The 26,658-nt window shown below is 38.0% G+C and overlaps 1 protein-coding gene across 6 annotated transcripts in view; it reads left to right on the plus strand.

Annotated features, from left to right (window-relative positions):
* NELL2 (neural EGFL like 2) overlaps window positions 1-26,658 on the plus strand; it is a 389,138-nt gene that overhangs the window by 136,770 nt on the left and 225,710 nt on the right. For all 6 annotated transcript variants that reach the window (XM_027595082.2, XM_027595081.2, XM_027595085.2 and 3 more), the window contains 6 exons: window positions 6,995-7,168; window positions 7,259-7,355; window positions 9,677-9,749; window positions 9,920-10,002; window positions 10,897-11,025; window positions 12,486-12,588. In XM_027595082.2, the coding sequence (XP_027450883.2) occupies window positions 6,995-7,168; window positions 7,259-7,355; window positions 9,677-9,749; window positions 9,920-10,002; window positions 10,897-11,025; window positions 12,486-12,588 (659 nt within the window). The remainder of the gene's footprint in view (window positions 1-6,994; window positions 7,169-7,258; window positions 7,356-9,676; window positions 9,750-9,919; window positions 10,003-10,896; window positions 11,026-12,485; window positions 12,589-26,658) is intronic.

A 26,658-nucleotide genomic window follows, 5' to 3' on the forward strand; every position in this document is an offset into this window, starting at 1 on the left:
TGTTTGGTAGAATTTACCTTTGAAGGCATCTGGCCCTGGACTTTCGTTTATTGTCAGTTTTTTGATTACTGATTCAATTTCTTTGCTGGTTATCAGTCTGGTCAGGTTTTCTATTTCTTCCTGTTCAGTTTTGGTAATTTATATGTTCCTAGGGTAATTTATATGTTTCTAGGAATTCATCCATTTCTTTTAGGTTGTCCAGTTGTTGGCATATAGTTTTTCATAGTTTTTCCTTATAATTGTTTGTATTTCTGTGGTGTTGGTTGTTATTTCTCCTTCCTCATTTTTTATTTTGTTTATTTGAATCCTTTTTTCTTTTTGATAAGTCTGGCTAGAGGTTTATCAATTTTATTAATTTTTCAAAGAACCAGCTTCTGGTTTCATTGACTGGTTCTGTTGCTTTTTTAGTTTCCATATTACTTATTTCTGCCTAATCTTTAATATTTCCTTCCTTTTGCTAGCTTTAGGCTTAGTTTGCTGTTTAAAAAATATTTATTGAATGAATAAATGAATGAGTGAATTCTTGAATATAACAAATCTCTTTGAAATATGTATAACATTTGAACCAGCAATTTCATTTGTAGTATTTATTCCAAGGAGTTAATTATTTAGGTGCACAAAGACATATGTATTGAAATATTTTTTGAAGTATAGTTCACATATATTGAAACATTTTTATTAAGAAGGAAAAATTGGAAATAGTAATACGAAATTGGATGTTAAATAAATTATGGCATGGTTACACTATGAAATACCATGCTTCCAATAAAAAGGATGTGGCTTTACTTTATTGACATGGAAAGAAATTCTGAGTGTATGGTTAATTGAAAAAGACTGCAAAAGACATATGCAAAGCTGTTAATATTAATCATCTCTTTCCAGCCAGGACCATTAGTGATTATAATTTTCTTCTTCATGCTTTTGTGTATTTTCTGAATTTTTGTCTTATTATAACCTATTATTTTATATCAGAAAAATTATATGTATATAAAACCACATCATCAAACTTTTTCAAGTGGCCATATTCTGCTTGGTCTTCCTAAAATGGAGGAATACTTAGCTTAGAGTCCCTGAATGGGCTTCTTGGGATCTGTGAATCCCTTGCAGAATTTGCAAGCCAAATTTTGTACACATTTGCATGTATGCATTTTCAGATCATCAGAGAAGTCCATATTCCCCCAAAGTTCTTCCTCAACCTTAAGACTGGGTGCTCTTGGGTTCATTCTTTTTTTTTTTTAAATTTTTTATTGTTATGTTAATCACCATATATTACATCATTAGTTTTTGGTGCAGTGTTCCATGATTCATTGTTTGTTCATAACACCCAGTGCTCCATGCAGAACGTGCCCTCCTCAATACCCATCACCAGGCTAACCCATCCCCCTACCCCCCTCCCCTCTAGAACCCTCAGTTTGTTTTTCAGAGTCTTGGGTTCATTCTTGATAAAATAGGGAAGACTCATTTCCTGTGAGTCTTCTACTTCCTTTCCTTCTATCCTTTTTTTCCAGTCTTTGTCTAATTTCTACCTGTGCAGCCTCAGTCACAACTAAGAGAGTTGAGGTAACGAGAGCATAGCATTAAGTAGGTACTGCCTTTTATCCAATGGCTTCTTTCAAACTCTGTGACTCTTGTGGATACCCTTGTGCTGTGGAATACCCGCTTATTTATGCTTTATTGTATCTGTTCTTTCTCCATCCTTGTTTAAGACCTTCTTCAAATTGATATTTTAAAAATGCACCTTATGCCACTAAATCTTCTCTTCCAGGATCGTAGCTCAGTGTTGTTTCTCAGATTTTCTTTGTTTCTTTTTTTTTAAAGATTTTGTTTATTTATTTGAGAGAGAGAGAGAGTGCATGCATGAGAAGGGGAGAGGGGCAGTGAGAGAGGGACAAGCAGACTTCCCGCTGATCGGGAGCCTGATGCAGGGCTCGATCCCAGGACTCTGGGATCATGACCTGAGCCAAAGGCAGATGCTTAATGACTGAGCCCCCGGCACCCCTTTCTTTGTGCCTTACTGGCCTCATCATCAATAGTAATAAATTATCTCAATTTCTTAAATAACTATTTTTTCCTTTTATTTTATTATAAACTCTGTTATATAGAGTAGTAAGATGGAGAGGTTTTTATTTAAGCCATCATGTTGGATGCCAGAGCTTCAGTCATGAATTAATTCCATTTTCTACTGATCTTTCCCCTTGGTGATATAATTTTAGCTTATGGCTATATTATTCATGAAGAAGCTTTGTTTTCCTCACTGATATGGCTACATTTTTCTTCTTACAGCAAGACTTCTGTAGTAATATCGTTATTAGTTTTGAGATGGCTAAGCATAATTTTCACTCAATAATGTGTTTGTTATTGAGGATCTCTAAGCTTCAGTGTACTTGGCCTTGGTCACTGCCATAGTCTCTGTGCCCATAGTAAATATTTGCTGGAATAAATGCACTAATAAATTATAGTTTAGAAAAACCTCTTGCCTTTATGCTTTACTATAAGGAAGGTGTTTGTCTTATAAAAATGAAATGACGGGCCTCAGTAAATCATGAATTCTTCGTCATTGGATGTACTCAGACAGACTGGATGACCATTTAATGGGAGATCACAGATGAACATTCTAAGTATGGATTCTCATTAAAATGTTTTCTGTTGAGATTAATGCTTGTTTAAGTTCAAATGCACCCTGAAAATTTAGTGATGTTTAATAGTGTATCATAGGAAATATAAATCATAATCATGACATGTATGGAGGGCTCACTCTTTGTCAAGAACTGTAGAGTAAGCACTTACATCCCTTAGTTTGTTAAATTCTGACAATGACCATATATGGTTACAACTCTTACTCTATTTGATAGGAGAGGAAACTGAGGCTTAGAGAGGATTTTTCACTTGCCCATTATCACAGTTACTAACGAGTGGAGACAGGAGTAAGTCTCTGAGGCCTCTTAAATTACCACATTATACCACCTGGCTTTGATGACCAAATACCGTTGAAAACAAGCGAACTAACAACTGAATCAATACGATTCTAATGAAGGATGCCAAAAAATACACTTTTCCCCAATTCTCCCATCTCCCTTAACATCTGAGGGAATCACTGGAAGTGACAAGTTGAGAGGGTCAATTTTGTACAACAAGTGGGCAAAGTGCTGAACTCAACAATAATTGTGGCCCTACCACTGGACTTCGCTTCTCATATTTTGTTGGTTATGCTAGAGCCCTTAATTGTAAGGTGTCAACTAGTTTCTGTGAGTTGGTTAATCTTCTGTTTTGCCTGGAACTTCGGTCTCCTGTTTCTGCATTCTTCCATTTAAACAAAATGTGTTCAAAATTGCTTGTGATTCAAGAATTGGCTTTTTAAGAAGCTGGACTTTATAATTGGGATTATGTATTGACAAATGATACAATAGTTACCATTTATTGGGTGATTACTGTGTTTCAGATGCCCTGCTTTGTGTGGATTATCACAGTGACTCCTCATTTTACAGATGAGGACACTGAGGCAGCGGGAAGTGGAGGCAGTGGTGGTAGTGAGAAGCCGAACTGGGTTTTCAGGTCCAGAACCTGCACATATAACTCCTTAGCAGTTGTGCCTTCCATGAGCTCCTCTAATATATTTGGTGCCAGAAGTATATGTAGCTTTTCTTCAGATGACTAACAATTGGCTTCTAGCTTAATACACAGATGGCCCTATACTTAGCATGGTTGACCTTACCATTTTTTTATTTTACAGTGGTGAGAAAGTGATGTACATTCAGTAGACACCGTACTTTGAATTTTTGATTTTGGTTTCCTTCAGGCTAGTGACATGTGTGGTATGATGCTCTTTCATGATGCTGGGCAGCAGCAGTGAGCCCGCAGCTCCCTCATGCAGTCACGAGGGTGAACAACCGATACACTTATAATTAGTGTATACCCATACAACTGTTCTGGTTTTGTTTTACTTTCAGTACAGTATTCAATATATTGCCTGAGATATTCAACACTTTATTACAAAATGGGCTTTGCTTTAGATGATTTTGCCCAACTGTAGGCTGTAGAAGTGTTCTGAGCATGTTTAAGGGAGGCTAGGCTAAGCTACGATGCTTGGTAGATTAGGTGTATTAAATGCCATTTTCAACTTGTGATGGTTTTATCAGGACATAGCCCCATTGCAAGTTGAGGAAGAACTCTACTGAGATGATCTGATCGTTCTTCTCCTTAGGTTTAATTTAAGGCAGCCGAAAAAGTCTCATTTTATGTGTGTGTGCAACCTTTTTTGTCAGATGAGACGTGACCTTATTTTCATCCCTTGATCTTGAGTTATGAAGGAGGTTGTTAAAATGAATGATGTCCTGCAACTGTCGCCTATTTCTCTGAAGCCTAATCTTAAATTAGTTTATATTTCTGCCAATGCAAAGGATATTTGAATAACAAGGGCATAAATTATTATAAAGGGTGAACTTTATTTCTGATTTTAGTTACTTCTCACAATTATGAATAACAGATCAGGGAGACATGATATGTTCAGGTGTGACAAATTACCTTCTTGGGATTTAAAATGTGGTTTTTAATTTAAGGTAACAAATGCTTATTGAACATAAAAGGGAAAATAAAGAAGAATAAAAAGAAAGTTAAAAATAACTCATAGTTCTATCACTCAATAATAGCTTTAAAAATGTTGATATGCTTTATTCTATGTTTTTTCCATGGTCACAATTGTAATATATCAGTTAAGGTTCTAGCTGTAAGGTGACTTTGGAGGCGATGCATGGGAGGGCAGCTTACAGAACTGATGGGAGCCTGGAGCATCAGAATTTGGAACAGGTAATAACCAAAGGCACCCTGATGGGCCAGCAAACAGGAAGGAAGATGCAGAGTGACCTGAACATAGCTGACCAGGATGCTGCTGCCCTAGCACATTGTGGGTGCCTCCGCACTCCCCTCCTTGGCTGTGCTCCATCAAGAATCTCAGGAAAGTGAGCACCTGGGTGGCTCAGTAGGTTAATTGTCTGCCTTCGGCTCAGGTCTTGATCCTGGAGTCCTGGTATCGAGTCCCTGCATCGGCTCCCTGCTCCGTAGGGAGCCTGCTTCTCCCTCTGCCTCTGCTTCTCTCTCTGTGTCTCTCATGAATAAATAAATAAAATCTTAAAAAAAAAAAAAGGAGTTTCAGGGAAGAGTATCTGATTGCTGGAGTGTGTTGTCAGCCCATTCCTGGCTATACCATGGGAAAGAAGAGGGAGGATTTGATGACTTTGCTTTTTGAATTGAAAAAGATAACTAACATGTACTATCTTTATTGAGTATTTTGTGTGTACTGAGTAATATTCTGAGTGCTTTCTTAAATTAACTCATTCACATCCTTATAGATGTCCACTGAAGCAAGTACAGTTAATATCCCCGTTTTATATTTGAGTGACCAGATGTGGTACAGAGAGGTGAAGTAGCCGGGCACTCTTGGGAGGGGTACTAGGATGTGAGTCCTCAGGTTTTAGGCCTGGGGTGTTTAACCGCTCTGTTCTGCTGAGCCTGGGGGGCGGCCGGAGAGGGGGTGAGCCAGTCCTGCCTCCCACTGAGACACCACCCAGTGGGAAACAGTGGGCTTCTGGAAATGAATATGGCTGTTATTAGAAAAATGATTCATTAAAATAGACCCAGTGCTCATTAAGATACTTTGTAACTTATAATTATGCAATAATCATATGTTCGTGCAACTTCACATCTTCCTATGGTTTTATATATCTTAATAGTTACTGGTTTTGAAGATTTGGATTAACTTCTTTCAACCTGTTTTCTCTTCTTTTAATGAGAGCTAATATTTATTGAATCCTATCCATGTGCTAGGCACACTTCTAAGTGTTTTACATCATTATTTATTTTTCTCTTCACTACATGTTTTTTGTGTATTGTGAATCTAATTCATTTTTTTTAAATTGAGTGAATGATGCTAATGAAAATGTAGATTTTGGTAAAATGTTTAACTTCTGAAGTTGTTTGTAGGGCCTGGTGTCAGCCCCATTGTTATTCAGGCTACTTCTAGTGCCTCAAGTTTAGGAATCCAGTGCAGGTGACATTTCTACTAGTATCTGGGAGGCTACCTGACAGCAGCAATAGGGTTCTTGCCTCAGTATGTGAAGAACTGACAGGTTTATAGCAACAGGACAGCGTGTTTGCTGATGTTATTTTTTTTTAAATGCAAACACCTCTCTATTATTATAGAATTTACTTGTTGAATTAAATAATGAATACTTGTGGGGCCCCTGGGTAGCTCAGTCATTAAGCGTCTGCCTTCAGCTCAGGTCATGATCCCAAGGTCCTGGGATCGAGCCCCGCATCGGGCTCCCTGCTCAGTAGGAGGCCTGCTTCTCCCTCTCCCCCTGCTTGTGTTTGCTCTCTCACTGTGTCTCTCTGTCAAATAAATAAATAAAATCTTTAAAAAATAGATGAACATTCTCTACTTGGCCTTTTCCGTCACCACCCTAGTGGAGGTGTTGGGTGTCTCAAGAAGGTAGAAATCTAGGCTCCCCACGAGCTTTACTGGTCTATTTGGGGATGAGGCCGGTTTTTTTTCTGTGATGTTCGGTTGGAATAGAGTGGTTATTCTCTAAAAGTTTTTGTTTTATCAGGCTTTCCCTTTCCTGGCCCTTGGCTAAAGAGAGCAAGCTTTCATTGGGAGACATATATATATATATATACATTTTTTTTTTTTTTTTTTTTTTTTTTTTTTTTTTTTTTTTTGGTCTACACTCACTAGTGTTCCAGGTTGCTGGCTTCCTCAGCCAAGTCTGGGATATATGAGGCCAAAAGAAAACCTAGGAAACCAGTACCTTGGGTCTGATTTTCTTTCTTTGCTCCATCTTTTAGACTCTTCCTATGTCTGTTTACAATACAATGTTTAGTTGTACTCAGTGGGAGGAGTAGGAAAAACATTAGACTCCGTCTTTCTGGGGCTGGAGGTCATGTCAGTAATTTTGGAACTTTATTTTCCCTGGGCCCCATGGGGCTCTTCTCTGCGCAGGTACCTGGAACTGGAGAGCAGTGGCCATCGGAATGAAGTCAGACTGCATTATCGGTCAGGCAGTCACCAACCGCACACAGAAGTCTTTCCGTACATTTTGGCTGATGACAAGTGGCACAAACTCTCCTTAGCCATCAGTGCCTCCCATCTGATTTTACATGTTGACTGCAATAAGTAAGTGAAATGTTCTCAGTTTACAAAGTAGAAGATTCTAAGAAATGACTGTTAACTCACACTGCTTACTCTGATATTTCCTTTTTGCAGAATATACGAGAGAGTGGTGGAAAAGCCCTCCACAGACTTGCCTCTGGGCACAACATTTTGGCTGGGACAGAGAAATAATGCGCATGGATATTTTAAGGTATTTTTTGGCTAAGGGCTGATGATAGCGTAGAAATATAAATGCTTTCTAATGAGTTTGGAAAATTATGTTTTGCTTTTTGTGGTGTGAAACGAAATAATTTGATTTGTATATTTTTTCTATTTCGTGTTTTTTTTTTTTTTACACAGTGCTTTATTTAGCTGGCCTACAGTATTTTCTCTTTTTTCCTGAATAAACTTGATCTTTAGACATTACAGAGATAATCACAAAGTAGCAGTCGGGAAACTAACGTATCATTGTTGAGATTAGGCATTCAAAGTAATAAATACCTAAGATGTTAATTTACAAATAAACTATCCACCACTGAAATGTCACCTTTGATGATACTTTTACACGGCTGTTAATAATAGAGGATTGAAAACTTTTCAATATTCACTATTCATGGTCTTTTTGTACTACAGAATATGAAAGGGGAATGCATATATATGCACAAATCTGTCCAAACTAGAAAGCAGTCATAATTTGTCTCTTTTTTTTTTTTAGTGCCTACTTTGAGACACACTTCATAGAATTTCATCATTGTAGATGATCTAAAAGACATCTCATTTAAATTTCTGTATCTCAAGAATGAAGAACTAAAGTCCAGAAAATTGCTTGACTACAAGCCCGTAGTGTAATCATTTTCCCCCAGGGACTAAGACAGTGCCTATAATATAGAAGTGGTTCAGCAAATGGTTGGTAACTGAAGAATAATAGTTGCTGAGTCTGACTCATGGATTTCTGGGTAGAGTAGGTACCAGTGATTTTGAAGTTATGTTCTAAGTAAGCTCTGTAACCTGGGAAGGTGTTTTTTAAACTTACTTAAACTGTTTGTTACCTGGAAACCAGGTGCTTTCTATGTATTATTCCTGAATCTTAGTCTTACTGGCCTTGAGGCAGGCTCTTTTTTTTTCTTTTACCTGTGTGCAAACCTACTCTGAGGGATTAAGAGACTTTCCCAAAGCCAGTCATGAGGAATTGATTCCATGTTCACAAATCCTAAACAATGAGTGCTTTTATACCACATGAGGGATGGCAGATTTGTAGATGTCAAGTCTCTCCTCTTTTTAACCATGGCAGTCTTTCCCATGGAGCCTGGATGTGGCCTTAGAATCCTTCTCACACATCAATTATGTGTACTACTCTCGGGTCATAATTTTTACCGTAGACTGTGAGTGGTGTCCAGTGGAGTTGTACAGTGTTTAACTGTACATGGTAGCCTTGTTTTCATGTTGCTGCTTCCAAGTGATAGGAGTTTGTATAGAAGTTGCCTTTTTAATCCAAACCCCAAGCAAACAACAGATCCAGCAATTCCACACAGTATACTACAATATTTATCATTCACATTGACGCTCCTCTTATACTATGCTATTAATTAGATTAAACATGTAGGAGATATAGGTCAATATTTGACTGGTATATTTTGTAGGTACATTCAAAATTGTCTTGATAATATGCTGGTCCCGTCACCCTGTCATTAGACATTCTGTTTGCATTTTTCAGAGGAATAAAGTGAAATATTAATTAAAAATGTATATAAAGTTGATGAAGGAAGAGAGAGGGGTGGTAGATGAAAGGGACAGCTGGAGTGTGTCTGATGAGTTACCTTTGGCCTTTGGTTTAAGAGCCCAGGAAGATGGAAGCTAATTAAGCCTTAGTGAGTAAGAATACATGTAAATTTTACCTATAGACATGTGATGTGGCCCTCTGTGTAAAATGGGTTATTTGCTGCTGGAATGTTTAAAAATTTCACGCTAAACTTTCTGTACTCCTAAAGACTTGTCGCTAAGTCTTGCGGCAGGTGGTTAATGAATCTATTGTCCTTTATAAATTGACGAATTAATTCTAAAAGATCCGACTGAAAAATGAGAAATGCTCAAATGAGTATTGCACTTATGACTCAGTTTTTCTATCTCTTTGTTTTTGATGGCTGCAGTTAATTTAAAATTGGTATCAGTTTCACTGTTGCTGAAACCAGAAGTGATTTTCGGGTTGATTTTTAAAGGTCATTTTCAAGCTTTTCTCCAGTGGCTAAGTAAAAATAACTTCTCAAAACAACATGACTATTCCCTCTTAATTATATCTTGACATTTAATCTTAAGGCTTTAAAAATATTATCAATAGGAAACTACATGGGTAATCATCTACTTGTGATATATTTCTTTCCCTTTGGTCTGAAGTAGAAGTGATATATTCAAAAAGATGTTGTTTAGGGATCTTGGTGAGTCTATCTTGTAATGTTTTCCTTCATGAACTTGACTGTTGAACATAATTTGGGTAGATGAAAGTAATACATCTTTTTAAAAATTTTTTGCACACAGGGTATAATGCAAGATGTGCAATTACTTGTCATGCCCCAAGGATTTATTGCTCAGTGCCCAGATCTTAATCGCAGTAAGTCCATTAGTTCTTGCACTGTGTGATGAAAAGTGTGCTTCTTGCTTAATTTTCTCCAGAATGTCAGTTTGAAATCGGAGGTCCAATATATTAGTTGTCAGCATGGATTTAACTAGATTGACCTCCTTATAAATACAACTTGACCAATGTAGTGTTTGTAATTCCAGCCTGTCCAACTTGCAATGACTTCCATGGACTCGTGCAGAAAATCATGGAGCTGCAGGACATTTTGGCCAAAACATCAGCCAAGGTAAAAGCTACTTAGAAATTGAGTGCGGGGAGCTCAGAAATCCTTGAGGTTCTTTATAGTTGTTTTTTTTTTATAACCACAAATGTTCATCTTTGAGACTTTTCTTATACTATACTGTTTGCTGGGATTGAATTTAAATCTCTGCTCAAGGAAAGGGCTTATAAATTTTCAAACCCTAGCCATCTGTGTAACAAATGATCGGTAAATCAGAAATGAGGCAGATTACCTGATTTTCACACTGCTTATTACAGTAGGATTTATTGTTTATTTTAGTTTTTATTATTATTTATTTTTATTTAGCTTTTCTTTATAAGGATGGAGGTGAGGGGGCATTGTAAAGAATATGGACACTGGAATTATGTCAAGGGAATGGTCCCACGGATGCTTTCTACCACTGTGTTGCTGTTGTAGGATTATTCACTGTCCTAAGCATGTATCAAGTTTCCTTGCAATTTCACCAGACTGTTGTCAGCTTGCATAGTAGTTACTGAGAACCTGCAAGTTGTCTCGTATATCTATGATTTGTTTTTGACACGACATAAATTCTGAAATTTTTTCTTCACTTGAATAAAGATGTTCATGAAATTAAACATTTTTAAAAATGGAAAATGCTTTTCAGCAGTGTGAGTGATGCCATTTTTACTTAGCCCCCATTTATATCTTATAAATCATGCTTTTTTTTTTTCAAAGGCAAGAACCAAATTTACCTCAAAAAGAAGAGGGGGAAAAACTTTTCTTTTAAAGTATAGGCTTCAATATATTGATGACAATAATAGATGGGCATAGCCATCTTTACTACCATACACGGAAAAACATCTGATGCCTATTGAAGTATTTTGCCTTTCTGTGTTGCTGGAATGGTGAACACTGTGAACCCCTTCCTTTGTGCCACAGCTGTCTCGAGCTGAGCAGCGAATGAATAGATTGGATCAGTGCTATTGTGAGAGGACCTGCACCATGAAGGGAACCACCTACCGAGAATTTGAGTCCTGGACCGACGGCTGTAAGAACTGCACGTGTCTGGTATGGCTTCCACTGAGAGTTCAGATGGAGGGAACGCAGATGCCCCCGCTCTTTAAAAATTTATTAAAACAATGTAATCATGAAAATTTCAAGACCCATTTCCTCAAGACACAGCACTAAAGTGCCGGCCAGCCTGGTCAAATTTAAAGAACTGCGTGTTGCATTATTAAAGACACGTTCTAGCCTATAAAGATGATTATGGCTTAGAAATACTATAAAGTTTGAGTATTGGTGCACACATGAAGTTAGCAATTTAAATTGGGTTAGTGAAGGTGATTCCCAAAGGATTCTATCCATTATCCTTAACATTTCAAGAGATTTTCCCCTCATGGGTTTATTAATGCATTTTAATAAAACTAAATTATATGCAGCATGAAATATTGTCACCAGATTGGGCCATACTAACAAATAATGGAGTTTAACTTAGCAATCTTTTAAAGTTTGCTAATATGGTAGAATAAGAATTAGAGAATTTAAATAAATATGATTTCTCTAATTGTGCACTCATAAAGTAGAAATATTTAGTGCATTACTATTTCAAAAATAGGTTCATTTCCAAAGAAAAGGTCAAGACTCGTTTGGTTTTTAAATTTTAAATTTCACGTGAATTCATCAGTTAAAAGTCATTTGTTGGAAAGAAGCCAGAGGTCTATGTGAATTAGCCTTTAAAAAAAATTTCTCCAAATTCATCAAGTTTGTTCAAAAACAGAATTTCATGCATTAAAAAAGTTAAAGCTACCTCCAAAATAGTCATATGTGTGTGCATGCATGTGCATGCATCATATGATTTCTATTCGGGAACATATAATGTTCCCACTAAAATTGCAGCACTTTACCAATACAGTAAAGCCTGCCCAGCTTATTAAATGGGAGGCAAAAATCGAATTGAGTAAAATGCAGGAGGTGTATAGTGAGGTCAATAAGGTGACTAGAGAAGCAGCTAGCTGCCTGGGAGTTCTGGATGACCTTCAGGAAATAAATTTCTTGCCATCCTGTTTGCGGTTGAGTGCTTCTCGTGGTGGTGCTTAAATATCCATGGGAAGATTCTGGGTCCCAAGACTGGGTCTGCAGGATGGCAGCAGCTATTCCAGAAATCCCCTGGCTTGTGGGTGCTCATTTTGTGCATAATCCGGGCAGACATGAGGCTTACCCCTAGCCTGCTGTCAGTGTGTGCTCCTCCCTCCACCCATGTTCTCATCCACCTCCCTCCAGAAGGGGGAGAACTCTAGGGTGTGTAGCATCATCACTGGACAGAAGATGGGAGCCAGTCACCAACTGTGTTAGGACCCAATACGTTTTACTGCAGGTCTCCGTACTATGGGTTTTACCATGTAATAACCACAGAGAATAGTGGTATTTATGACGTTGTATGTGAAGAGTTTGAAACTTAAGATTTAAAAAATATTTTCAGGCTATCAAACTGCAACTTGGAAATTCTTTAAATATTGCTTTCTTCTCAGAATGGAACTATCCAGTGCGAAACTCTGATCTGCCCGGTTCCTGACTGCCCCCTTAAGTCGGCTCTTGCGTACGTGGATGGCAAGTGCTGTAAGGAATGCAAATGTGAGCATAACTTTTATGATGAATAATTTGTTTTGGCAAAAATAAATCTTTGTTATTAATAAATATTCACCCATCATTGGTTTGATCTGGGCACCCTAAAAAGCTTTTAGAAATGGTACAGATAGGAAGAATACCTTCTTTACTTTGGTTGATCAGTTCTTTTCCATTTAAAAATGCTATACTTGTATTTAACAGGAAAATTTTCTCTTGGAGGAATCCGTTCTGTATAGTGACAGTAGTAGGAAAGATCTGTAAGAAACTTAGTGGTAGGCATTTCTCTCGTTCCACTACTTGATACAAATACCTCCAAAATAGGTTAAGAATTGTCCACACTCAGCCATGGGGACCAAGGAAATCCATGATACAAGTGAGTTTGGATAGCACGTTATCATAGGATTGTCCAGTGTGGACGGGGCCATGGTGTCAATTCATAATAAAAAAAAAAGGCTCACACTCCTGAGTGAGGAAGCTGTGTGACCTTCTTAGTAGCCGTGCGGTTCACTTCTGATGTCAGGAAATGCTCTCTGAATTCATAGCTGTCCCGAAATGGGTTCTATATCATTCATTCAATAACAAATCATTGCATTTATGTCACTTACACTTTAAAAGAGTGTCCTTAAATTCTTGTTAAAAGGAGCATTTAAAATTTAGCTATTTTTGTCCAAAGGAATAGGAAGCTATGTAAATGGAGTTGTGATATAATTTGTAGGATACACAGGGCTATGTGAGTGCAGTATCATCATCCATGCAGGAGCAAAGACGGAGAGGTGGGGGAGGGGAGGGCGAGGGTGAGGGAAAGAGAGGGGGAGAGAATGAATGGTTGCTTGTGCTGGGGCTTTTGTTCACCCTGCTCCGTTGACCACTGCCATGCCTGACTCTTGCCCACGTGGTGTGCAGTGTGCTGTTGCTGGTCAAAGTGACGAGTTCTCAGGGAAAAATCAGGAAGTCGCTTTGTAGCCCATTGATTTCATTCCCTCCGGAGCTCATTTATATTTAATTTTCTTAGACTTTACATTGAAGCCAGTCCATTTCACGAAAGTATATTAGCCTAGTCAGATAGGTTTGGCTGAACCAGGAAGAACTGAATGCAATTTTTCTTACACGTGTCACTAGCTAATTTCCTCAGTGAGGAGTCATCTGAGTTGTTCCTTGAACTTGTCTTAGTATCTGAAAGCTTGTGGTGATGTTCTGTAGTTTTCTTTGTAGATAGACAGAGATAAGAAGAAGCAAGGTCCTTTCTAGGGCTTTATATTCATAACACAACAATAGCAGGAATCAGACTTTTTGCTTTAAATTCTTTTATCCTTCTTTGCACATGTACTTCTACACAGTTACCCCTGAATATAACAGATTTTCATTAGGTGATGTCAGTTTTATTAGAGGCAGGCTGATTGAAATAATGGACCATCATGATAGATGCATTAGTCAGAAGTAGTGAATTTCAATTCTGATTTTACCATTTGTCTCTGTTACCAATAGTCAGCTGCTTACTAAATCAGACAGTGCTTGAAATCTTCCCAACAACAGGCAGTTAGACTTAATGAAATGGTAAAATATTTTGAGATTTATTAATGCAAAGTGCTTCTGGCAGACTTTGGTGTTAATGATTGAAAATCAACTGTGTTTGTCTCATGTATCATAGAGAAAGCTGCAAGTAAGTAATCAGTGAGGGGGACCACAACATCACTGAAGAAATGCCAAAATAATTTGAGTCTTTCATTTTCTGTGGTTAAAAGTAGTAAGGATGAAGTGACTTTGGTTTTCTGGTTCTATTTAGTGAATGAATGCCATGGAATATAGAGGATTTGTGCCTATATTTGTTTGTATTTTGAGTATTCGAAGTACATTCTAATTCTGATGAATTCAGCATTTTACAAGAACTAGCAAGAAATTTTCTGTAAACACCCACAGAATTTTTTTTCCCTAAGGGAAATAAGCATTTAGGTCTTATAGTAAATATTTTTAAAGAGTATTTGGGAATGTGTCTTCACATGTGCAATTTAAAAACCAGTCAGTAAAAATATTTCAGGAAATGTGCTTCTGAAAAGTTTGTGAAAACTTATTTTATAAAAGAAAAGGTAACATTTAAACTAAATTTAATAATCATTAACTGACTTGCTTATTCAGACTTTAATATGTGCTGAGTGAGAGAAGGAAATAGTTACATAAGAGTGAGTGTGTGTGTGTGTGTGTGTGTGTGTGTCACTATTACATATGAGGTGAAGCAGACAGTCTCATTTTCTTATGTTAGTGTTCCCAGTATTACCATTGTTATACTTTATGAGAACTTAATTTCGGTGGAGTATGAATTGAGCTGTATGTTTTTTACTTTTTAAAAGAGAACCATAAGCCTTCCTCTTACACCCTGAGCTCATCCTGTCTTTGCAACTCTGTTGCTCAAAGGCCTTTTTAATGACATAAAACTAACAAAATATATTTTTTACTGAGACCCATTTAAAGAGATTCATCACTTGTTTCTAAAGTCCTTGGAAAGGAAAACATATAACCTAACTGCTGAATTTGACTCTGCCAAGATTGAAATGAACAAAAGAAGTGCAAGTGGCCAGTGGTTTTTTGGTGTTCTTTATTGAATGCTTTCCAGCTCACTTCAACAGAATTGTTTGTGCAACCCTGTTTTGCAGTCCACTTTATATTTTCCCTCTGTAACTTCAGCTCCAGCTCTTTATCCAAATATAAATACTGGTGAATAGTAAGAAGGTTGTTGTTCTGGGAAAGAAGTCAAAGAGAACCAAGCCTGCCACTTTTCTTTATTGGAATCTACATAAGCAAAGTGTTGGAAGGAGGGAACTAAGCGTCTTCCTGCTCCTATCCCTGAGCTACTGTGGTGGAGTTAAACAGAGAAAGAAGATCCAAAGGCAGGAAGTGCCAACACCAAATAATTAAGGTCATAATAATCACAACTATAATGAAGTCATATCCCTTCCGTTGGGTAGAAGGCACATAACTCTGCTCTTCAATGTGAGCTTTACAACAATTCTATAAGGCAGGCATTGCTTCCGTCTTCCTAATAAGAGCAAGTGCATGACTTGTCCAAGAACACACAATTTATTAGTTGGAAGTCCCAGAGAAGTTCCAACTGGAAGTGCTGTGCTTTTTGAGCCTACCTCCTTCTTTCTTTCTTTCTTTCTTTTTAAAGATTTTATTTATTTATTTGACAGAGAGAGACACAGCAAGAGAGGGAACACAAGCAGGGGGAGTGGGAGAGGGAGAAGCAGGCTTCCCGCTGAGCAGGGAGCCCGATGTGGGACTCGATCCCAGGACCCTGGGATCATGACCTGAGCCGAAGGCAGACGCTTAACAACTGAGCTACCCAGGCGCCCAGAGCCTACCTCCTTTAAAACCATCTGCTACAGGGGCGCCTGGGTGGTTTAGTCAGTTAAGCATCCGACTTTTGATTTTCGCTCAGGTCATGATCTCGGGGTTGTGAGGTTGAGCCCTGCCTGGGGCTCTGCAGTCAACACAGAGTCTGCTTTTTCCTCTCCTTCTGCTCCCCACCCCGCTTCTTTCTCTCTTAAATAAATAAATAAATAAATAAATAAATAAATAAATAAATAAATAAAATTTGAAAAAAAAATCTGCTACAGTTAATCTAAGAGATTTACTTTTATCCACTGATAACTAAGCTTACCATGCAAAACCATTGGGAGTCCTGCCTAAGTGTAGGCTGTGGTGCAAAGTAAGCAGGCTTTGCCTCCATCCCTCTCTCTTCTCCTTTTTCAGCCACCATCACCACATCCTAGTTACAGGCTCTCAACTAGCCAACAATGAGATTGACTGACACAAATTCAAGATAACTCCACAAAATGTAAAGTATAAATACTTTGGGTGACTTTAACTCTGAAATAGGCGAGGTCCAACCAATTAAAATATGTAAAATCTCAGCCCAGGATAAGAAAAAAAAAAGAATTGTCAGAAAATAATTGATTGAAGTTCTAGCAAATAGAAAGTTACTGAAAGTCACTGAAATAAAAAAAAAATTAAAGATTCAGTTTTGAACACAGAGCTCTGTTTCACGGAAGAAGTGATTCATGAAAATTGGGTATCTGAGGCAAATCTGAACTAATACTCTAGTGTCTTTTGCAGAGGAGGCTCTGTTTAAAACAATAACAAGGAAGGCAGATTTCCGCTCCTTTCTTGGAGAGGCATGAAATATGGGAAATGTGAATGTGACCACCAAAATTGGTTGGTGCTTGTCTAGTAACACTACTGCTTTATTTTAATTAGTACTGTCTCAAAGAGGCCAGATTTATATGAATAAATTAAAATCATCATTCTTTTGATTGAACAAGATCAGAGTTTCAATATATAATATAGATTACATTTTAATATGCTCTGTGGTGATTAGACAACAGATTGTATTAAACTTAATTTAAAAAGTCCTGTCAGCTTAGATAAAATGAAGTTATTATAATGTCTTTGCATACTGAGTAGTTAAGTATGTGGTTAATAGAGCTAGATTTTCTTTCTGGGTTTGTATTGTGGCTTTACTACTTATTAGCAGTGCAACTTTGGTCAAGTTACCAAAACTCTCAGAGTCTCAGTTTCCTTTTCTGTAATAGTTATATTTTTTTATAGGGTTAGGCTGAGGACTAAATGAGTAATACATGTCAGGTGGCTTGGAACAAGGTGAGCTATTACTGTTTTTGTTAAAAGAACTCTTTATGTTTTTATTCATGAAAGTGGAGAGCAGTGAGACTGTCTCATTGGGTCATAGATGTAAAGCTACACAGGACCTTAGAAATCTTCAGAACAGTCATTTGCTTTGGGGGAGGGAAGGCTTCTCTATCTCTGTTTTACAGAGGAATAATGAGGCCAGGGAGGTTAAATGACTTTTCTGCGATCACACAGTTAGTATGTAATGCAAGGTAATTTTTTTTTTCCAAATTGTGTTCTGATATATGATACTACTCCCTTCAAGGCACTCTCTTCCTCAGTATTTTGGATAAGGCTTGACCAAGGTTGACAGTAAGAACCAATTTATCATGCTTTATATGTTCTTTTATGTCTGACTTCTTTCATTCAAAATCCTGTTTGTGAGATCCATCCATATTTTTGTATGTAGATGTCAATTATTCATGCTTATTGCTGTATATATTCCATGTGTGTTAATGTACCACAGTCTAGTCTATTACTGAAGGACAGTGGGGTGCTGTCCAGTTTTGGCCTACATAATTAGTCCTTCTGTAAAACATTCTTTACATGCTTTTTGGTGTTATGCCTGCTTGAGTAGAATTGCTTGTTCAGGGGTTAAAACTGTTTTATTTAATGGCAAAACTGTTTTAACCTTTTGTAAAATTGTTTTGCCAAACTGTTTTCTAAAGTGGTTATACCAGTTGCTCCACACCTGGCATTTTTGATGTTTTTAATTTGAGGCATTATGATAAATGATGTTGGCACATGATATCATATTGCAGTTTAAATTTGCATTTCTCTGATGACTCATGAAGAGGAGCAACTTTTCATATATTTATGGGCTATTTTCATTAATTTTAAATAATAGAAAAGAAAAGCAGATTATTTTATATGTACACTTTGCCAAAGAGCTTTTTTTTTTTTTTCTTTTTTTTTCTTTTTGCTCTTGGCAGGAGGTGGTAGTTTGGGAGGTTTAACTCTTGTATGTTCACATTAGTGTGCAAATATGGATGATTCTAGCCCTGTCACTTAAAATGCATAGCAAAGTGGGGACAGAGATTAAATGACTGCCACTTAAGTAATCTGGAGATTTTTTTTTAAAGATGAATGACAGTATAATAAAACTGATTCAGAGACTTTTGAATATGTAAGTATAGGGATGAGGAACAAAAATCAGTGGGATATAATTCACCATGAGTTTCTTTGTTCTTAAAAATGAAGAACACAATTTATATAACATATATGGGTTACGTTATAAAAGAAAATCATTTTGGAGCAACATAACAAATAAACTTAGCTGTCTCTACAGTAAATACTGGAAGCATGGGAAATATGCCATATGAGGTTCTCATGCATGAGCACATATTATAAATTAGTTGGCATTATAGAGACACAAAGGGCTACATGACCAGAGTGCCAGTGCTGACCGAGGGGATCTATGCAGTAATGAAAAAGATAGAAATAGCAATCAAAAGGAAGATGTGTAGTTTTACTATCAGATGCAGTATTTTTATTTATTTTTTTAAATTTTTATTGTTATGTTAATTACCATACATTACATCATTAGTTTTTGATATAGTGTTCCATGATTCATTGTTTGTGCATAACACCCAGTGCTCTACGCAGAATGTGCCCTCTTTAATACCCATCACCAGGCTAACCTATCCCCCCACCCCCCTCCCCTCTAGAACCCTCAGTTTGTTTCTCAGAGTCCATCGTCTTCATGGTTTGTCTCCCCCTCTGACTTACTCCCCTTCATTCTTCCCCTCCTGCTATCTTCTTCTTCTTCTTTTTCTTAACATATATTGCATTATTTGTTTCAGAAGTACAGATCTGTGATTCAAGTCTTGCACAATTCGCAGCGCTCACCATAGCACATACCCTCCCCAATGTCTATCACCCAGTCACCCCATCCCTCCCACCCCCCACCACTCCAGCAACCCTCAGTTTGTTTCCTGAGATTAAGAATTCCTCATATCAGTGAGGTCATATGATACATGTCTTTCTCTGGTTGACTTATTTCACTCAGCATAACACCCTACAGTTCCATCCACGTCGTTGCAAATGGTAAGATGTCATTCCTTTTGATGGCTGCATAATATTCCATTGTGTATATATACCACATCTTCTTTATCCGTTCATCTGTCGATGGACATCTTGGCTCTTTCCACAGTTTGGTTATTGTGGACATTGCTGCTATAAACATTGGGGTGCATGTACCCCTTCGGATCCCTACATTTGTACCTTTGTGGTAAATACCCAGTAGTGCAATTGCTGGATCGTATGGTAGCTCTATTTTCAACTGTTTCAGGAACCTCCATACTGCGAATGCAGTATTTTTAGAAAGCTCCCTGAAAGTCTGTAGTTATTAGGGAATATTATGTCACAGCAAACAACTGAATGAGCTGAGAGATAATGGTGTTGCTGTAAATCATGTGTACCACCCTCTCTGGAGCTGCCCAGGTGTAATCTGAGACTAGCCCCCATAAGCAGGGGGCAGGGGGAGATAAAAGAAAGAGGCAGGCCACTCCAGGTTGGTAGGTGGCAATTTTAATAATAGGGAACTTACAGATGAGGCTTGTCTGGGGTGGCAAGACTAACCGATTCCCGCACCTGCCCCCTTTATAGAGGCCCTAACTGGGTTCAGTCACATATACCATGCAGGTGTTTTTTTTTTTTTTAATTATGTTATGTTAGTCACCATACAATACATCATTAGTTTTTGATGTGGTGATCCACGATCCATTGTTTTTGTATAACACCCGGTGCTCCATGCAGTATGAGCCCTCCTTAATACCCATCACCGGGCTAACCAATCCCCCCACCCCCCTCCCCTCTAAAACCCTGTTTGTTTCTCAGAGTCCATAGTCTCTCATGGTTCATCTCTCCCTCCGATTCCCCCCCTTCATTTTTCCCTTCCTTCTCCTAATGTCCTCCATGCCATTCCTTATGTTCCACAAATAAGTGAAACCATGTGATAATTGACTTTCTCTGCTTGACTTATTTCACTTAGCATAATCTCCTCCAGTCCCACCCATTGTAAAAGTTGGGTATTCATCCTTTCTGATGGCTGAGTAATATTCCATTGTATATATGGACCACATCATCTTTATCCATTCATCTGTTGAAGGGCGTCTCGGCTCTTTCCACAGTGTGGCTACTGTGGACATTGCTGCTATGAACATTGGGGTGCATATGGCCCTTCTTTTCACTACATCTGTGTCTTTGGGGTAAATACCCAGGAGTGCAATTGCTGGGTCATAGGGTATCTCTGTTTTTAATTTTAACCCACATCATTATCTCAAGCCTAAGCCCTTGGAGCAGCCTTTGGGAGTGAGAAAGGCAAACAGAACCCACATTCCAAGGACAGGGGAAGAGGTGAGGAGCCTCTGAGTGCCTGGGTCCAGCTCATGAGTCAATCAGTGGTCATGGTTTTTTGATGAAGTTCCCCAACACTAGGTTTGGATTCAGTCTTTTCTCCCCCAAATTAACTTGATTTGGTATTTCAAATAATAGTGGATAAATCATGGAATGAATACACTTTTCTAATTCTATATGTATATTGGAAAAAGAGCAAGAAAATAGTTCACTTGTGCCTTATTCAAGATAATTAAGCTTATGATAGGGAATATTTTCACAAAAGATGAATCAGCTAAGTTTTATTAAAGAGAGAGAGTTCATCAAGATAATCCTATAGGCTTCTTAAACAGTATCATAAATTTTGTGCTAATACTTTTTCATAAACTCTTCAAAAAGGCATCGGTCATGCTATCTTTTAAACATTATAAAAACTGATAAATGTCAAATCAGTGGAAAAATACTGAACTGGCAATTTATTAATAAGCAAGAATAACTAACAATGTCGCCTTTGGATTAATGACTATACGAGACATTGCATGATACAGTTTAGTGATTTTTAGAAAAACAAAAAATTTACTGTGATTAGTTAGCTTGTAGCAGAGCGGGGATGCCAGGAAAAGGCAGGGCGGAATCAGAGGATGATGACAGTGTGACAATGATTTAGTTGCTGTGTCTTCCACGCCACAGTTCAGAGTAGTAGAAGTTGTCTGACTCTCTCATTCTTCATAATCTTAGTACAGCATTTTTAATGTTTTAACTACAAATAATGCATGCATACAATAAATAGTCCATCCATCCGAAAAGATGTAAAATAAAACATAAAAATCTCCCTTTTTCTCCCTCCCCTCCCAAACTGTCCTTCCAGATGATTCTCAGAGCACCCACTCACATATGCACGTGTAGGCTTTGCATATATGGTAAATGATATCACACATTTTCCTGGACTTTATCTTGGAGGTTTTTCCATATCCACTAACTTTTTAAGTGCCTGCATATCTCTCCAACGTATGGTTTAGTGTAATTTTATTTTTTCTCCATCAAAGAATATTTTGGTTGCTTCTAATTTGTTGTTTTTCTCTTTAAAAACAGTATTGCAGGATGTCTTTTATAAGTAATCTTGGTGCATTTTTATGCGGCCTTGTCTCCAGGGTAAATTGCTTATGATGGAATTGCTGGGTCAAAGTTTATGGCACTTTGAAATATTGCCAGCTCTTGCCAGATCATTCCAGAAGCTGGTCTTGGGTGTTTTTCCCCTTTAAGGAGGAGCACTAGGTGGCAGCGCTGAAGGAAGCCTGAAAACATCACTTGTCGGGCTCCTGGGTGGCTCAGTTGGTTAGGCGACTGTCTTCGGCTCAGGTCATGATCCTGGAGTCCCGGGATCGAGTCCTGCATCGGGCTCCCTGCTCGGCAGGGAGTCTGCTTCTCTCTCTGACCCTCCCCCCTCTCATGTGCTCTCTCTCTCATTCTCTCTCTCAAATAAATAAATAAAATCTTTAAAAAAAATCACTTGTCTCTGCCCTTTCACTAGGTCTTTGAAAGGGCATCAGGGTGATTTTTTTCTTTATCCAGCGACCTTGACAAGGCAGTAGCAATCCATGGGAGATCCTTCAGTGAGAGATAGTCCGTGGCAGCCTGAATTTCTTGTTTTACCACAGTGTTGTCTGATGAGCTCCTATGAAATTACTGTTGAAGTTAATTGCTGTTCTGCATCTTCAGTAAATTCCATGGATGGTATAAGAGTATACTGAATTTATTTTTTCTGAAATGAGAGTAGTTTTCCAGAAGACATAACATGGGGGACTGCCCTCTGATTCTGAGGCATTATGCTGTGCCTATTTAATCATGTTTTATTTTAAAATAATAGAGAGTACTCAGCCTCTAGTTCTTCACTCTGAATTGTAATTTCTCTTCATTATTCAGATTCTTGAATAAATGTATTTTGTGGATTTTTATTATTTTTCATGCCCCATTACATTTTTTCAAAAGAATTTCTCTGCCCATCTAATGACATTGCTTAAATGGCCTAAAACTCTTCAGAAGAAAGCTTTATGCAAATCTGTCTGTAATAATAATTAAATCATACTGTCTGGCACAATTCTAGGAGACTGAAAATGGGACTTTTTAGGTGATCAGGAGGCTAGTCTTCCTTAGTGGTGTAAAGCTTTGAAACAAATGAAAGGATTTCAGATTTATAGCCAAGCAAAAGAGCGATAATCTAGATATCATTCATACGAGACTCAATTTAAAGAGAAGAAAAACACTTATCTTAGGCAGAAAAATGCAGCTTCTTATCTGAAGTGTTGTTAGGTAATTGTTTTAAAAATGAGCTTATTTTCTTCTCAATAGAGATCATACAAAATGGCATTTTGAAATTAGAATAGGAAAAATAAGATATGTGCAATTTAAAGCATCTTACAAGTTGATTTCGGCAATTATGTAGAAAGTTGTAACTCAGGAAGAACAACTGCATAATAAAAGTAAATGGACATCATAGTGCCCATCGCAGAATAAAGCCACGACACCTACCATCCCCAGCAAAATGTGTAAAACGCAACTCAGCTGCACTGGGCTCCCTACTGGATGCCTTGAATACTTGATGTGGCCTGTGTTCTCCAGGATGTATTTACAGATTGTATAAAATTAGCATAGATTAAACATTAAATGAAGAAAACACAATGATACAGGAGTTCAGTGTGAGGAAGGGTCAGAAAGGAATTTTCTTTCTCAGTTTAGAGATGGTTTTGTTCAGGCATGTTTCTTTTTATGCAAAAGCTGGCCCCCAATTCAAAACTAAATAACTATAAAAATGCACATGAAATCACATGAAATGGCTTTAAAAAATTGTTCTGGGGTTAGTGGGGCTAAGAATGGAACTTGGGAATGTTAGGTTTGTAAAATATCTATTCGTTGGAATGGCTGCTGTAATCCCATGGCCTGCTCCTCGAATATTCTACGTGCATTATGCACGAGAGTCTTTGCCTAGATTTTGCTTCTGAATGACAACAGCTTCTATTCACCCACCCTCTTCACTCCAGTCACTGAAACTGTTGCCTGTGTTGGGGAACTGGCTATTTGGTCTCTGGAGTTTGGGCCAAAGCCATGGGGCCATACTAGGTTTTTAGGACTTGAAGTTTGGATCTTGGGCTTCTTGTTTGTTTTATACTTTAGTTTGATAGTGCACAAAAAAGTCTGGGCTGGCTGGCTTCAGAGTGGCCCTCACTTATAAATATTATTTCTAGTTGTAAAGAGGTATCTCACAACACTAGTGCAACAAACTCAGTAACTCAGGAAAAAGAATTCGAAGTCCACCTACCATAATAGATAGCACACACATATAATATTTATGATTTTAGTCATTGGAAGGTGACCCAATGGCCCATGACACATACATTGATAATTTTGCTGAGACCTGAATTTTTGTCCAATGATCTATGAGGCCTGCATGCAGGAGCACATCACTGAGCTCAGTGCTTCTCAAATTTTAATGGGACTACGAATCACCTGGGGATCTTGTTAAAATGAAAATTATGATTCGCTGGTTCTGGGGTGGAGCCTGATAGTTTGCATTTCTAACCAGCTCCTGGACGGTGGTAACCCCGCTGGGACATGGAAGGCATGGTGAGTAGCAAAGACTTAGCTAGTGGCTGAGCTATCCTTTTTGGCCCGTTTCTCCATGGAGCTTTCTTTTCTTCTCTTGGATCTCGAATGTGCAGTAAGGTCTCCAAATACCTGCTTCGGGTTTATGATTTAAGCTGACATTTATTAAGTATATTCCGAGTGTGAGAACTTAACATGAATTATCTTTCTTCCTTGTGTGAAGATGAGGAAACCAAAGCTTAGGGGGGTTTCTTCACTTGCCCGAGCTGACGCAGCCAGTAGCCGGTAGAGAGGTGGCACAGGCGGTGGGTTTCAGATGCTGCCTCATGTGATGGGTAACATATTTCATTAGTGGAAACAGAAAGTTGGTTTGAATGCAGAAGTACACGATTCATGATGTTGCAGGGATAGCACTAATCACGTGTTCAAAGGATATATAAATTCTTGAGGAAATACAATTTTAGGATTATCGTTATTATTTCTCTGTGCTGTGAGAAAGGCGACAAAAAAATGTAAAAACTCGTACTCATTACTGAAGTGAAGTGTCTGTGTCCGTTACAGGAAGCACAACTTTTCATTACTTTGTAGTACTTCATGTATGGAACAGAAACTGTTGATTTTGATCATCCAGGAAAAGAAATCTCAAAAGCAAATGCCTTCTGGTTGGATTTTTATTTGATTTTGGTAAAGAAAGAACAAGAGAAGCATGATGAATTAAAACTTAAAAATATCTTAACTAGAACTCTTAAAAGTCAGGGATCATGGAGAATTCTTCCTTCTCAGTCCCCAAATCTTTTTTTTTTTTTTGAAGTTTTCTTTTCATTTTCATTAGATGAGGTCTCTTTCTAAATGCGCTTGGTGGAATAATTCACATGGGTCTGCTTTCCCAGGCTTTTAGAGGCTTGCTACTGTCTCATAACATATATAGTTTTAGTTTATGCCAGGTGGCTATGCTGAGATGGATTGTGCTGTCTTGGTGTTAAATTAAACTGTTCTCATCCAACTTGTAACTATGCATGTCCCACATACATTGATGTCTGTTTTTTTTTTTTTTTTTTTTTTTTGTACGTCTTGTAAGAGTAAGAAGATTAATAAAAGCAACCCAGTACTGGAAAACTTTAGGACAATGCATTTTCCACAAGCTTAAATTCCGTTTTCTCCTTTGCAAAAATTCTCCCATTAATCCGTGTCTTTAGAGTTGTGCTCTCAGCCTCATGATTCCTGAGTCTATTTCAGAGATGGTGATCTGGGAGGAGGTAGTGAGCCTGCACCAATGTCCCTCGCGATGCTGAAAGCCAGTGTGTATGGATGGTCCTGGATATCATCTCAGTTTTTATTCAACCTATTCGAGGCTTTTTGGCCAATTTCAGGTCCCCATAATTTATGGTAGCATTATTTGTAATAAGACATGAAACACGACCTTTTTTTTTTTTCTTTTTTTTTTGCCTGAGTTCTTCTTGTTACATTGGGAAGCTAATTCTTTATGGTGCTTGGAGGAAGATGGGAAAAAATGCAGCGGGTAACACATTCTTTTCACATTATTTTGTGGGTAAGCGTCATGTTTTTAAACCAGTAAAAAATTGAGCTTTTCTCGTCACAAATTAGGTCATCGCAGAGCAAGCAGTCTTATGAATTTCCCATTTATGTTTACCCGTGTAGCCTATCTCCAGAATTTCTCAGGCCCTGAATCTCAGAAAAGTCACTTGCCTTTGTTGGTTGAAAAGAAGGGAGGGGGTGGGCTAGTATAGAACAAGATGGACATTGTACTTGTTCACTGATTGGTTTCATCTGTTAATGTTCCTTCAGACCACGATTCCTAAGTGCTCAAGGACCTGGAGCTGGGGGAAACAGTCAGTAGAATGTGAAGTGGAATGTAAGAATTGGATTGACTATCCTGGCTGAGTCTGCCATATGTCCACGAATGAACTTAGGAGCTAGAGAGCTTGGAATACTTCTAGAAAGAGTGGTATGGGGATGATTGTTCCATGCCTATAGAACTTGTGTCTTACCAGTGAGTCTCTTTTCTATAATCTTTACTCATTTGAAAAATAATAGTAAGCACCTTCTATGAATTAATCTCTGCTAGACACTGGGATACAGTGGTGAACAAAAGAAGATTGCTCTTTGTCCTTTAAGATGTAATAATCAAGGCAGGAGATAGACATTAATCAAATATGCAGTGCAATGTTGCAGCAGTACATTGTCAATAAAGTGTCTGCAGTAAGTGAACTTCATCTAGCAAGGAGATCAGGGAAGGCATCCTTCAGAAAATGATGTTGTAGTTGAGTTAGGATGAACCCATAGCATTACACTAGTGAAGAGAAGAAGAATGCTCAGGCTGAGCAAATGTAGTATGCAAGGGCTCTGTATCAGGAGATAGGATGTTGTGAAAGGAGGCTGGTGTGTTTGGTGTGGCAGATGTGCAGAGAGTCAAGAACATGATGTGAAATGCAGCTGGAG

This window comes from Zalophus californianus, chromosome 9 (assembly GCF_009762305.2).
Source record: "Zalophus californianus isolate mZalCal1 chromosome 9, mZalCal1.pri.v2, whole genome shotgun sequence".
Taxonomy (NCBI): Eukaryota; Metazoa; Chordata; class Mammalia; order Carnivora; family Otariidae; genus Zalophus; species Zalophus californianus.